This window comes from Cryptosporidium ryanae, assembly GCF_009792415.1.
Source record: "Cryptosporidium ryanae isolate 45019 chromosome Unknown contig_115, whole genome shotgun sequence".
NCBI classification, from domain to species: Eukaryota; Apicomplexa; class Conoidasida; order Eucoccidiorida; family Cryptosporidiidae; genus Cryptosporidium; species Cryptosporidium ryanae.
The window spans coordinates 1-14,719 of NW_027125538.1; the positions used below are offsets into that span (position 1 = coordinate 1).

The 14,719-nt window shown below is 49.2% G+C and overlaps 3 protein-coding genes across 3 annotated transcripts; 1 reads left to right on the top strand and 2 right to left on the bottom strand.

The window, feature by feature from the left end:
• Positions 1 to 235: 235 nt before the first annotated feature.
• Positions 236 to 2,357, bottom strand: FG386_000245 (uncharacterized protein; the record flags this gene model as incomplete). Its single annotated transcript, XM_067339399.1, has 3 exons — positions 236 to 243; positions 266 to 1,567; positions 1,628 to 2,357. 3 exons carry the CDS (start codon positions 2,355 to 2,357, stop codon positions 236 to 238), a joined length of 2,040 nt encoding a protein of 679 aa, XP_067197498.1.
• A 1,592-nt stretch (positions 2,358 to 3,949) lies between these two features.
• FG386_000246 (uncharacterized protein) lies at positions 3,950 to 4,962 on the top strand (the record flags this gene model as incomplete). Its single annotated transcript, XM_067339400.1, has 2 exons — positions 3,950 to 4,860; positions 4,959 to 4,962. The coding sequence occupies 2 exons, from the start codon at positions 3,950 to 3,952 to the stop codon at positions 4,960 to 4,962; spliced, it is 915 nt and encodes a 304-aa protein (XP_067197499.1).
• A 74-nt stretch (positions 4,963 to 5,036) lies between these two features.
• On the bottom strand, positions 5,037 to 14,684 carry FG386_000247 (uncharacterized protein; the record flags this gene model as incomplete). Its single annotated transcript, XM_067339401.1, has 3 exons — positions 5,037 to 5,630; positions 5,814 to 6,870; positions 6,988 to 14,684. Coding segments are annotated over 3 exons (9,348 nt in total), but the record flags the coding sequence as incomplete, so codon positions are not given.
• Positions 14,685 to 14,719: the final 35 nt, after the last annotated feature.

The following is a 14,719-nucleotide window of genomic DNA, read 5'->3' on the forward strand; positions in this document are numbered from 1 at the left end:
CCATTACCGAATAACATATGATGTAACTGCTGTATAATCGTTGTCTTTCCAGTACCTGTATCACCAACAAGCAATATATTTTCTCCGTTGTATATAGAATTAATTATTTTATACATGATATTTGAATGCACTGTAGTAAAGGTATAACAAGTAGGAGTAACTTGACTTTTTACGTTGATCACCTTTTCACTAGCATCATCGCTCTTGCAAGTCAAAGAAACATTTATGTCTATACTTAGATCCCTGTTTACGATATTAATCGTACTGTTATGCATGTTGGATATATTTTCATTGCCACTAAAGTGAATGCTAAATTTATTATTGTCGATGCAGTGTTCTGATTCCTTACTGTTTATCCCAAAACAGTTAAATATTTCTATTTGAAGTCTTCTCTTATAACTTTTTAATGGTATATGATCCAGAAGTACACTTGAAAATAAAAAAGAAATTTTCATTCTATTCCTCTCGCTTAAGTAGTTGCTTTGATAATTACTGTCACAAAAGGCATCTGGATTCCCAAATATCACTCTTGAAATGCTTGTGCAACCCTTGAAAAAATCCTTGCATGATGGTTTTCTTATATTTAGATATTTATTGTAGTTGACGCCAAAATAGCTTTCAGAGTTGCTAATGAGATTAATTATGCGTTGAAAACTGCCTAACAAATTCTCTTTAATTACATTTAAGTTACTATGGTAAAGTTCAAGGCCTTTTGTTAACTCGTCTATTGTTGGCGTTGGAATAATACAGTAGTTCCATTTATTCAAATTTAGCAACTTGGTTACGTCACTGCTTATGTAATCATTACTGCTAACGCCAAAAAACATTCTTTTATTTAATTCATCCTCCTTACCGTCACAGCAATTGCTTTTTGTTGTTATGCAACTCGAAAATATTCTAAAATTTGGGTGTACTTTAACTCTCTTGTTTATTTCAATTATCTCAAAGTAGTTATCACCTATAGATTCTGAAAAAAGTCCAAAGTTATTTTTACTCACAAATATATCTCTGTTTATGACCTCACTTATCTCGTTTAATTTAACTATTACATCCTTCGGTGCGTCCTGAATGTTTTCTACCAATAGCCAATCGCCTCTAATTAAACACAAAGATAACACTCCGTGTTCCCATTTAAATTCACCAGGTTTGTCCCCAACTACCCAATTCCCAAGCAATGATTTGCTATCTATTGTATTGTCCAAATAAAGTCTTATTATGTTAAAGTCGTGGTACTTATCAAAGTATTTCCGTTTAATTTCTTGCAAAACCGAGTGGTATACTTGAAGTCCGTTTGTGATATTTTCCAGAAATATTAGTGAACTACATGTTAGTATACTTGACATCACCGTTCTGGTAATCTCATCTATCACTTTTTCGTGATAAATTTTTAAAATACCACTCGAGTAGTTATTTTCTAAACCATTCTCTCCCATAGAGTTGCTCCAGCATAATCCTTTATTTAGTAACAATTCAAACGAGTCAATTACTGGATGCCTAAATATAAAGTACTGCAGATATATATCCAATGAGTTGAAGTTGCTGTCGTCTTTTAATTCAACAAATTTACCTATTTGTACTTGAATTGAATAGTCCCTCAAATTATGTTCCTGATACAACATCAACCTACCATTCTCATTCAACTCAAGTAAATTAGAGTACAGTCTCACAAATAAATATTTAATCGTACTACTTTCGAATCTATTAATACCAATCATAAATCTTTCCATTATTTCAAACAATAATTCATTGTTCTTCAGGTAATTCCTAATTGGAGACACTCTTTCCCACAACAGTATAGTGGTCATTAAACACTTTGAACTGTGCAGCACTTCTTCTCTACTACCACAGCCTTTATTTTCCAGAAACGCCAGCACGCTCTCCAACAAAATATCCAGTTCCTTCCTCCTCTTCACCTCTAGCCAATAAGTTGCAAAGTAGCTGTAGAAATATGGAAGTTCAACTAATCTTGCAATCAAAAATAGGCAATTGCAAATGCTCCTGCTTTCATTGCATTCAATTTTATTGAAACCCACATTGTTCGTGCTTATTTTATCTGTTAAACTCGCTTCAGCAATTATATCAAATATCAGCTCTGGAAAGCCCTTGATCACTATATCAGATACTTCGCTATGCAGTGCTGTTCTTTTTAATAACAATTTTAAATGCTCTCCTATATCGTTCCCCGTACTTGAATCTATAGAGATTGCATTTTCCAACTCTGACAAAAGACCCAACAATTCACTGTCATAGCTGTAGCGGTCATCCTTAATGACCTGACTAATCTCCTTCTCGCGACCCCTTACTTCTCCTATTAGCTTCCTTGTTTTCTCAACCAACTTATCATACTCCTCCTTCATTCTTTAATGCGTATATAACGAATTGCGACCTTTTGTCACTAGATCAACGCCGGACAGTGCTCTAGCGATGAAAATACACAAATTTCTGCAACCTGCGCTCACCTGGTCAATTTGATTGCGCAAAAACCTTAATTTGTTACACGAGCCTGTTTGTGTCCGCAACTTTACTAGTGTAAAATACAACGCACTAACGCTCTGTCCTCTTTTTCTCTCTCACTCTCTCGCTGCCCTATTTTCTGTTTCTAGTCTAATTCCATTTCTAATGTTCAAACCAACTTCGCTTTTGGAGGAAACTCCCTCAGTTAATCAAAACTGCCACTCCGCTCAAGCCTCGCTCTCCGTCAGACCCTGACTATCACTGTCACTTACAAACTGCGCTGTCCGTGCCGCCATTGTAATTCAGCCTCCGACTCGCCCGCGCGCAAGGCTTGGTCCACCTACGCGCGCCAACCTTTACCCTCCTAATTGAATAATATAGCTATTACCCGTATTTAAACGCAAAGTTCAACGCTTTTTCACGGAAAGGGACACTAGTGCCAACAACCCATGACTTGCCGCCCATTTGACACCCATCATAGCAACGTGTCTGGAAAATATTCCTGGACTACCTTTAGTGTTACCGGGCACGCCGTACTGGGGTGGTATCTCGTATCAATCTTTCGCCTTTTACTAAAGATTGCCGTGCCGCTCCAGCTTGGTAGTTGTACCAAATGAAATTGTTTGGGGAGTTTCGTCACTCCTAGACTGTAAAACCAACGTATCGCTAACCCCTTCTCTCGCCGTTTCTCTTAGCCTACTGTCCTCGGCCTCCCCGTTCCTGTTGTCCTTTGATTGATTGTCTGTTGGCCGCGCCGCGGTCCTGTGACCTGTTGTGTGGGTTCTCTGGTGTCGCATGCATGCATGACGCCGGCCCGCCTGCTTTCGCCTATGAGTCATGAACCCGAGTTGTCCACATGAAATACCTACACAAAGTCTTCACACCGCACGCACGGACCGGTTTGTGGGGACGCGGGGGCTCCGGCCGGAGAGACGAAACCCGCTCGCAGAGAACACAAAAGGAGGTGAGACGCCGACAAAGAGTAGGAGCGGGGGACAGGGGAGAGCGAGGGTTATAAGATACATTGGATTCATTGAGTAGCCCTTACGGGCCCCAGAAATTACCGTTAAACTATAAACAATAGAATAACAGAATAAGGAATTGGTGTAGTTTTCAACTAGCAGTAATCGCACATCCGCTAAGCGTCACTTGTAACGATATCACTCCTTGCGTAGGGCTAACCCGGACCTGGGAGCGGGACGCCTTTTAACGGCCCTGACACGAGTTTGAGATGGTCCTCGGAAGGGATGACGCGGGGGCGGTAAACCCCAGCAACGAAAACACGGGCCTTCTGGCAACGGAAGCAGCCAGGCGAAGGAGTCGGACAGGTCTGCGCGACCGCAATGGTGCGAGGAGAGAGGAGCAGGAGTGGCGGACTCTCCGGTGCGGACGTGGCGCATCCAGCGAATGCAGGTTGAGTTTGAACTGCTCCCTCCGCGCCCGCTCGGCCCGGCCCGGCCCGACTTGACCTCAGTTTGGCTCCGCAAGGCACGGGATGGACAAAGATGACGAGGACGGTATAAACGCGATCAAGTCGCTGGTCAAAAGAAGCAGGTCGGGAGACGGAGAGGGCATTGAGAAGACAGAGATGGTGACGGGAGCGTGCAGGAGCGGCCGGAGGAGGTGCGACCACGGCAGGAACGCGGAGACCAAAATTCGCGAATACTATACATGCATACTGTTCTTAAGATTGGACTACGAGGACGTATTCGGCAAGAACATGCTGTTGTTTGGGGACGCCGCAAACGGCGTTCATTTGAGCAACAGCGAGCTGTACGTGAAGAGGTCTGTGGAGCTGCTGCTGAGCGTTTACAGGAGCAACTATTACAACGAGAAGGTGAATGCTTACGATCCGAAAATATACACGCTGTTCGAATGCAGCGGCCGCATAGATGTCGGGAAGCTGTTCGGAAATGGGGGGGTGAACCTGGCGAGGGAAGCCAACATAGACATAGGTTTGCACATAAGTCTAACGAGGAACACGAGGCTGAACAGGAGGATGTGCGCGATAATACTCAAGGAGGTCATAAATGAATTCGGCGGGAAGGCCCTGTTGTCGCTCCCGGGAAGCCACGACGCCGTTCCCGTGGACGCCAACAAACTAGATTTGTACGACAGCAGGAGCGTAGTCATAAATACGAGTTTAAAGCCGTTCGGCCTGTACCTGGATATGGACAACATATACATATACGAGAACCATAGCCTGAGCGCGGGCAGTCCTCGCAAGGGCGCCAAAATCAACGGCGGGCTCTACTCTGGCGTAAAGCTGGACAGCTGTACGAGAAAAATGTACGTGGACCCGATACTGAGTAGAATAGACGGTGTGCTCTCGAAGTACGGCCTGGAAAAGTACTTTGAGTACGACACGTGCCACGTGACGCTCTTTTATATCAAGAGGAAGGACCTGTACTTGGGGAGCGGGAAACTGAGTCCCGTCGCGTTCGGCGTTACCGAAAGAGCGAATTTAAGCCGTCCGGCCGGCTCCGCCAACTTCATATGGATAGATAGGATGGTATTTAGGATGGGGATAATAGAATACGCATTGTTGTTCCGGGGTCCGTAGTGGAGCCGCCTGCGCGCGGTCACTTCCTAGGCCCGGGGAGTATCTGGAAGGTAACTCTAGTTTTGTACACAATCTTCTCGTTGAGTTCGCCTATGGTGCAGTAGACGTTGAATATCTGCTTGTTCATGTGAATAAATTGGTTGTTATGGGAGAGCAAGGCGTTTGTGTTGTCACGGTTTTCGCGGTCGGCGCCGCCGCACAGGTCAAACAGGCACTCGTCGCCGCCTCCGCAGCTCAGGTCCGAGTCGATGCGGCCGCTGGGGCCGGCCTGAGCGCCCTCTGCGTCGTCCTCGCACTCCGCTCCACACCGGGCGTCGTTGCTGCCTCCCGCGGAGGAGGAGAGTCTCCTGAAGATCGCAACTCTGGAGGACTTACCGTTGCCTGAGGTGGGGCCAATGTTGGACGCCTTCCTGAGCAGGAGCCTGGACGAGCCGCCGCCGGGGAGAGCGGCCCCGCCCGAGTTGCTGATGATCCTAAGGTACTTGTTCAAGTCGCTGATGGTGTTTCTCTTGATGTACTCTTTCTTTTTGGTGTCGAAGTAAAGGGGAATGGTGCCCTTGATCACTCCGGTCTTGGTGTTGAACGTCAAACCCGTGTACTTGGGCAGGCCCGGCTTGATCGACCACACGACGCTCAGATTCCCGGGCGGGAAGGAGCCGCTCCGCTGGCTGACGACCCCCTTGGCGCAGTAAAACACGGGTTCCAGGTGCACGTGGTCGTTGCAGTAGAAGGTGGCGCAGGGCCTGGGGTCGCCCGGGGCGGAGGAAAGCGCGTTGCGCGAGTGAGCATAGCTCACTCTGAGTATCGTTCCCTTGTCGGTGAGGGCGAGGCTGCTCCTGCCTCCGCCTCCGCCTCCGCGAGGCAGCTCGCCGGAGGCCAGGCAACCCTTGTCGCCGACACCCTCAATCTGGGAACCCGAGGTGTCTATATCACCGCCCATGATGTCCTCTATCCTCTCCTTCATCCTTTCCTCTATCTCGCTGCTGTCCTTGGAAGCCCCCGTCTGAAGACCGACGGCGCCCACAATCGCCAGGACGGACTGGACCGCGGTGCTCAGCTCGTTCCTCATCCCCTCGAACGTCTTGATGGCGATCCCGACGAAGGCGCAAAACAAAAGGAGTGCGGTGGATACCGCGACGATGATTATGCTCTGTCTCTCGTAGCTAAGGCCGACGTGGACGTGGACCAGCTTGGGCAGAAACAAGCCAAACAGCACCTCAAAGCCGTCGAGCAGCTCCTGCAGGTCGAGGGACTTGTCCTGGTTCAGATCCATCAGGTCGAACATCCTCTTCACATCCCTCACCGGCAGCTGTATTCTCATGTTGTTCAGCAGCTCGCACAGCAAGTCAAACGATAGCCCCTCCTTGCTCAGGGCCGCGAGTATCGAAACCGCGTCGCCCGGTCTGATCAGACCGTACCTGTTGCTGTACTCCAAACACCTGGACGTTGCCTCCATTATTGACAAGTCGGACTTCTCCAGGTGCAGCCCTATGTTCAACAAAACCTTTATCGCCTCCGGCCACAGACCGGTCATCAGCTTCTTGGGCACCAGGCGCCTAACCGTGCCTATGCTCACCAGCGCCCCCTCCATCGGGTCCATCCCCGTCCGGTCCATAAATATCCTCAAGTAACACGGCTCTCTCTCCGTCCTCAGGCCCTCGGTCCCCGGGCTGTCCCCGCAGCCACTGCTGCTGCGGCTGAGCCCCCCCCCGACGCCCTCGCCGTTGAGCTCCGCGGCGCCGCCTCCCTCTCCCCCGCACCCGTCAAGGGAGTCCGGGCTCCATGTCGCAGCAACGGGCCTCTTCCTGAATATGTCCCCAAGGCTCTTCTTCCTCGTCAGTCTTACCTCTCTTCTGAGGTCGGCGCCCCCGCCGCGCCCGCCCGCCGGGTCGCACCCTCGCGGGCCCGCGCTCTTTAGGGGCTGCATGAAGTCCGTTATGTCCAGGGGGTCCTTGGGCAGACTCTCCCACATCGCCCCGACTCCGTTGTCGGGGAGGCTTATCTTCGCAAGAACCAGGAACCTCCTCAGCATCTCGTACGTGAAGTAGCCGCCGTAGCACTCCACGTCCTGCGCGTCCAGGTCCTTGCACTGCTGAAAGCTCGGGTCTAACATCGAGGACCTGTAGGACGAGCCCAGTCGCTGGCCGGTGCCCACCCCGCCGCTCACGTTGTCGTGTCCGGCGGCGCCCCCGGCCGTCTCGGCCTCGCCGCGTCCGCCCGCTCCGCCACCGTGCTTGTACCTGGGCCGCAGATACAACATAATTACGAAGTCCCTCGCCAGTCTGGCGCTCACGAACAGCTGGGTGCCGTCCAAGCTCGCGTTTAAACAAAGCAGCAGCCACAGGACGCGGCTCTGTAACTTGTGGCTCGAGAAGCCCAGCGTGGTCAGAGCGACATCGAATATGTCAAACGAAATGTTAAAGTCGGCTGGTCCGCCGCCGCCCTCCCTCGCCATCTCCTCGAAGCAGTCCCTTCCGGCGGGCTGCTGCGCGTCCGCGCGGGCTGCTGCCTCGGCGATGTACAGTTTCCTGTGCTGCCTTATGTAGTCGTGCAGCTGCGACCTGCCGATGAAGCCGCATCTGAGCATCGCGATACTCCTGAAGTCCTTTACCATGTCGTCCGGTATGCCCCTGATGCCGCTCAAGAGCGTCCAGTCCAGCAACTCGCCATAGTTGCACGTCTTCTCCGTCGCCAGGGCCGCGGCCTCTCCGCCGGGCAGCAGGTCCTCGGGCAGGCGCCCGTCATCCCTGCCCGCCGCGCCCGAATCCCTGTTCACGCTCACGACGTTGCTGCCGGAGAGGCCCATTTCGCTCAGCTTCTCTGCCGGGTTTCCGCTGCCCAGCAGGAACATGTTGTCGCTTATCAGACCCAAAAAGTTCATGGCCACGAGTAGCCCGGAGAAGTTCAGGCACTTGTCGGTCAGGGTCTGTACCGCCAGGTCCGACAGCTCGACGGGCAAAAAGCCGCTCCCGTTGCTCAGCTTAGTGAACACGTTCTTCACGTGTTCCAGGTTCCTCTCCTCGACGTAATTCAAGTTGGTAATGCTCGCGGAATTGTCGTAAGTCACGCTCGGGAGTCTGTCCGTGGACAAATTGATTCCGCACAGTCTGATCAGAAATATGAACGAGTCCATCCACAAGTACCTGGACACTATTGTTTGTATAACCTGCTCTAGGGTGGCCTCGGTGAATTCGTTGTTGGCCATCGCGCCGTCGCTTGCCTCCTCCGCGAATCTGCCGTCCATTAGGTTGCTCTGCAGCAGGTCCAGACTCCCGGTGCCGCCGCCCCTGCCCTGCCTCCTCCCTGCACCGCTCTCACCTCCGTCAGCGCTGGCGCTGTCCCCCAACGCCCCCACACCACCGCCCCCCGCGTTTGCGCCCGTGATGGAGTTGACTCGCCGTAGAACTATCTGTATCGATTCCAGAATCAGCTTCATCCCCTGGCGGTTCTTGGGCAGTATCAGAACCTCCTCTGCTATCAAGGCGCGGGACTTCTTCCAGGGTATGTCCACCGTCAGCATCTCGACGTCGTTGTCCTTCAGCAGACTCAGGGCGTAAAGCGCCTTTGTGATCAAGGACACCTGGAACTGCACGGATGCGTTCCCCTGGGACTGCGATATGATGTCAAGCGTGTCCCTCACGTTCCTTTGGTTCTCGACTCTGTACTCCTTAAGCGCATCCACGACCTGGGCCGCCGTTTTTGGTGGCGCGGAAGCGAAGTATTCGTGTATGGACGCGGACAACTCGCTCAGGGACGGGCCGTAAAATATGTTGACTATTCTGGCCGCCTTTCTCCTGACCAGTTTCGGGTACATCGTGTCCAAAAAGTGGTTGGCTCCGTTCTTGACTCTGTTGTCGTTAAACAGCTTCCCTAATATGTGCCCAAACAGCAGCCAGATATCTTGTCTTATCTCGTTGTGCAGTATCCTCATCAGCTGCAAAAACTTCACCGTGTCCTCCTCCCTCGCGCCCGAGCCACCGTTTGCGCCGTCGGTGCCCGGCGAGCCGGCGCAACTGCTCTGTCTCCGCTGACTCCTGCCCGGGAAACTCAACAAACTGGCCAGGTTCTGGTTGCTGGAGCCCTTCGCGTAGGATCCGCCGTCCCCAAGTCCCCCACCCGCGCCGCCCAGATTCACGAAGGAGGCTGACGAGAATGAGGACAGCAGCTGGGAGGACGCCTGGTGGAGACTCCTGCTTCCCAGAGCGGGCGCTGATGCCCTCTTCGAGTCCGCGTTAACCACACCACTCCCCGCGAACTCCTCCTCAACTTCGTTTCTGACGCAGGCAACGTGCTCCTCCCTCAAACACCCGGAGGAACTCCCGCGCGACAGCACGTTCTTCGCGCCGAATATGGGAATCAGCAGCGCTATCTGGGCTTCAAACACCTTGTAAGCCAGGGAGTGTATGTCCTTCAATGCAGTTTCTATGTCGGGGGTTTTCAAGTTCCTGGTCGCGAACGTGAATATGTACTTGAGCTTTTGAACGTTGACTTCCCTGAGCTGCTGGAACTTGTTGTGCTTTCCTTTGGCCCTGGGCCCCCCTTTCCCGCCCACAGCCACGTCACGGTTCGGCCTTGTTCTCCCCACCCTGGTCAGCTTCAGGTCGTTCAGGTCCGTCGCCACAACCCTTGTTTCTGTCGTTCTGCTACCGCGTCTGCTTTCCGCCCTGTAAGCGATATTGTTGTCCTCGTTCGACAGCAAGTCTGCCCACAAATAGCCCCTTCGGTCGAGCAGCGAGGAATGAGTGCCGCCTTCTTCAAGACCCGTGTCCGGCGCGCTCCCACCTAACTTAAATATGCGATCTCCAAATTCGTCGTCGTACTCCTCCTCGTCGAGGCAGTTCCCAGCGAGCACCAGTCCGTCGCCGCTGCCACTGTCCTCCGCATCCGGCTCTTTCTCGCCCTCGAGGCCGTTTGACTCGGGAGAAACCCCGTGGGCGCCGCCCCCGACCTCCGCACTCCCACTGGAATAGTTGGAAACCGGGACTATCTTCTCGTAGTCTGCGTTGACACTGCCGGGAGAAAACGAGTAAATCGCGACCAAGTCGTCAATCACGAAGCCATTTCTTTCGTCCACGTTTAAGCTAAAAGTGGAGTTGATGTACTCGACGATGTCGCCGTATTTTGTGTTTTCTCCGTTCACAAAGTACCTCTCGTCGTAACTCAAGTTAATTATCCACTGAAGCATCTCCTTCTTGTTCAAATAGCCGTCCCGGTCAACGTCGAAAAAATCAAATATCAATTTGACCTTGGCCTCGTCCGAAAGCGCACTGCCCGTGGGAAATATAGGGATCTTGACCAGTGCAAATTTATACCAATTGTTGTCCTTCTCCGAAAAGTCCCTTACCTTGTAGCCGTGCTTCGAGCCGTACTTTATTCCGTCCCTCAACAGAACCACGTCCAACTCGCCCAGTAAACCGTTCACCTTGCCGCTATTCAGCAAAACGTCCTTCTTTGTTGCCAGTCTCATGCCATAGTATATGCTCATCGTCTCGTCTACGCCGGTTATCTCGCTGTTTTTGGACAACTTGAACAAACGCTTGCTCCTCGCGGGACTTATTTTCATGTACTCCCACCTCAGGCTGTACATGTCGCAACAGTCCGTCAGAGTCGAAAACGAAGACGACCGGGACCTTAAGTCGTGCACCTTAGACATCTTGGTGCTGTGTCTCAGTTCCGCTGACCCGTCCGCGTAGTCTTGCTCCGTGCATCTCCTGTCGCTGCTGCTGTTGCCTGGGTTGCTCGAACCGGATGCCGACTTGTGCTGATCCAATATGTGTTTGGACCAAACACGCCTGTTGCTCAATATCTCGCACTGGAGCCTGTCAGACACTTTGGACCTCAAGTCATTCGGATCGGAAAACAAAAGAGAGCCGTTTGAGCCGGGTGCGTCCGGACCGTCGCTGCCTGCGCTCCCACTAAGGATGCTGTAGCTTTGATTTGTGGCCTCGAACCAATGACCAAGCGCTATTGAAATCAAAGACTGCAGGTTCTCCGCTATAAACTTGTCAACTATTCCCCTAGACGACGTAAAGTTGTTCCACAAACTAACTATTACGAATCCAAGTGCGAGCAGCATAACTACATACGGCAGTATGTTGTCCGAGTTGATCAAAGACCCCAGCAAAAACCACAAAAAGAACATTGATATTGCCAATAGCGTCAAAAATGTTGAAAACAAAGTCACAAACATCCCTATGTCCTCAAGGAATACCAGTATCCTTATCCAATAATGGTGAAGTCTGCTCATTCTGCCAGTGCCCGGACTCCCACTGGTGCTAACCACCGACGTTTTTGTTGAATGCGATGTATTTGAAGATACAAAAGTTATGTTTATAATCAACAAGTGCAGAAAAGATACCAGCATCAAGTGCGGAACTGGAAAGGAAATTGACATGAAGAAGTCCCATCTCGGATTGAACACTATGTCAGATATATATTTGGCACTTATGTATGTGTGAGGCCTTGATATTGTTTGTGTGGACAAATAATTGTACAGCAAAGTTAGTATTATACACGTGATTGGAAATATAGACAGCAATGTCAGCTGAAATCCATATATAACCGTCTTTAACACCACGGGAAAGGTTGAAAACTGCAATTTATACCACATTTCACGTATCATCTCCTGTCTTTGCTTTATGTTCGCTATATAAAGCGGAACGAGTATTCCACCGTACCCTATACTGTAGCCGTGAAGCATACACCCCCCTTCGTTCCCTGTGCTCGCTCTTCTGCGCTCAGTCAAGTTAGCGTCTCCGCCCGTTCCACTGCCAGCCTCAGTGCAACTGCTATCCGTCAATTCCAAATACCTGCAGGTGCTCCCGCTCAGCAGACCGTTTGAATCACCCCCGTCTCTGTGGTCATCCAGGGCACAGTTGTCGTCCCCTTTGCCAATTGCTCCGTATCCCCCTCTCGAAGTCCCGTTGTCGCTAAACAGCTTTTCCGGCGAATTCCTGAGCTGAGCGAGCCTTAGCGACACTAAGGCATTCGACCAACGTCTTTTTGACTTATTCACACTCTTCAGCTCCCTGCTAATTTTGCTCGTTAACCTGCCGTTGTCGCTGGTCTCGCCGTTAAAGTTGTCGGGATTTTTATAGTTTTCACTGCCAGCAATATAGTCCAAATTGCCATTTTTAGTACTTTTGCGATCTCTCAAATTTATAAAGCTTAGTATGATCCTCCATGAATTCAACTTTCCGGATCTCCACGTCGACCTTCTTCTGTAGACTGTTGAGTAGTTCGAGTGCACCAGCAAACCCGAAGATATGTTTATCGTCCTCCTGCAACCCCCACCGAAGTCACCCTCTCCCAAGTAAAGGTCTTGGCTGCTCCCGGAATCGCACCCGTTAAACACTAAAAGACGCCTCTTGAATCTGCTCACCACTCCTTTTATCGACAAATTGCGCATGTACAACATCATTAGGTCTATTTTGAATAAGGTTATTATCCTTATGGTCAAAGGTAAAAAGATGCTCGTATCGAGTATAATGCCATTTTTCAACAAAAATCTGTCTGGAGACGACAACCACCAGTATGTTGAATAATTTAACGTGCAGTTCTCTATTACATCTATGTATTTTCTCTGAGACTTCAAAAACATGTAGTTCTCCACATCCTTATCGCTCTTGTTTAAATCGTAGTTGTCGCCTATTCTTACTGCCAACGCCTTTGAACTTATTATATACTGTCCAGGACAATATGTGCCTCCCTGATTCGTCTCTGAGGGCACAGGTCTTCTTATGTTCTCACAAATCCTTAAATTGTTCTTTGAAACGTGAAACCCATACTTCAACAAGTCATTATATGTAACGACCTCCATCTCCAACCCAAACGTTCTGCAAAACGTTGCGTATAACATCTCAAACTCGCTCAGTGTCGTTAGTCTTATGACTTTAAACGAATTGGACACCGCCACGATTACTTGCTTATTAAACACGCTACTTCTGCTGCTCCCTCCAATGCACTCACTCGCGTTTTTTGTGTTCGCTCTAGACAAGTCACCTTCCGAACTGGTATGGTTAACACCATTGCTCCTTTTGCATCTGAACTGTCTGGACGCCATCATTCTACCTCTTATTTTCATGTTTGAAGGTATTTCATCGACGCTAACCGACATCACTAAATAAACGTCTCTAGATGGCGATCTTTGTGATATGAATGGTATATCCACAGACCAGGCGTATGTTCCATTGTTCGGAACTGTTATATCGCTGTGGAGCGAAGTCAAGAAGGTGTCTGTACAGTGGTCAAATAGATGAAGATGTATTCTTTTAGGAACGTAGTTTGCATTTGTGCCGCTGCTACCATTGTCTGTTGCATTCACTCTCCACTCCCAATTTATCTGTGTATCGCTGCCGTTTATAACTATTTTCCCAGGAGTGTCATTCACGAATCTTGGTTCTATAATGTCGCTCTCCGTCTCAATGCTTCCGTTGTTCCTCACTTCCGCATCACTCACGTCTTTATTTGCAACTTTTGTCATTTCAATACCACCTTCAGCCTTCTCCCCACGCTTCAAAACGCCAATCTCGCTCAAGTCTATGATTATGTCTTTAGATAAATCGTGTCTCAAATATTGAACCCAAAAAGACCTGTCCAAAGACATAGATAACTCTCCCCATTGTCCTCCCTCAACATAGTACAGATTGATGGACACATTCACAAATTTATGTATTGAAATCGTCCTGTTTGAGGTCGTATCATGTACCTGTATTATATCTGTGTCGGGTGTTCTTCTGCCATAGCTCACGCCAAAATCCCAGTTTTCATCATCGCCGTCCCTGCTAGTTAGTGACTTCCATGCAATTTCTACTAACTTTGAACACTTTATGTCTCCATTTGCTATTATTTGGCCACTATCCGCCTCTTGTAATTCAAACAGTATTCTTTTTTGCGATATTAAACTTTGCTCCAAATACAAGCTATTATTCTCGTCAAAATAATCCTCTTCCTCACTCGTCTCACTGTTGTCATTGCTACCTTTCTCTCCGAGTTCCGCTCCACCGCTTTTTCTATTTCCCAGTATGAACACATTATTGCATGAATTAAAGTCGTTCATGTTACCGAGGTTCAATCTTCTATTGTCCTTATTTATGTTCTCCAAGCTTCCCTCTATTCTAACTTTGTCGGAGTCAAATGACTTGTTTTTGAATATGTAACTCCTCAAAGATGCTATACTGTCGTCATCATTAGATATACTCGTTATATTAAACTCGGAAGACGCACTATCGCCATTTACAACCCCACTCATTCCGCGAGAATTGTTGCCAACGCTGTATTCGTTATTTACACTGCCGCTGTTGTGCTCAAAATCCTTTGCCAACCTCGCCACTAATAAATACTTGCGTCTCCCCTTGAGCTCGCCACAACTAATATAGTCGTTCGTACTCGTCGAAACCTGATTGCTCTCGCCCTCTATATTAACTACATTTCCCTCTTTAAAAGCACTGTCGTCCGCTTCTACCTCGCCATCCTTATCTTCATTCATGTGACTATCATCAAAGTACTCGAAAGAGAAGCTGTTTCTCTTCTTCCTTTTCCCGTCAAGTGCATCAAAAATGACAATCTCAATGTTCTTGAAATAAAAAGGTATCCCAAATGGAGAATAGTGGTCGGTATTCTTGTCTATGAATAAGTTCAAAGATGATCTTCTAATTGGCAAAAATCTTCTTAAAAACAACAACGGAAAATCAACAAACCTCA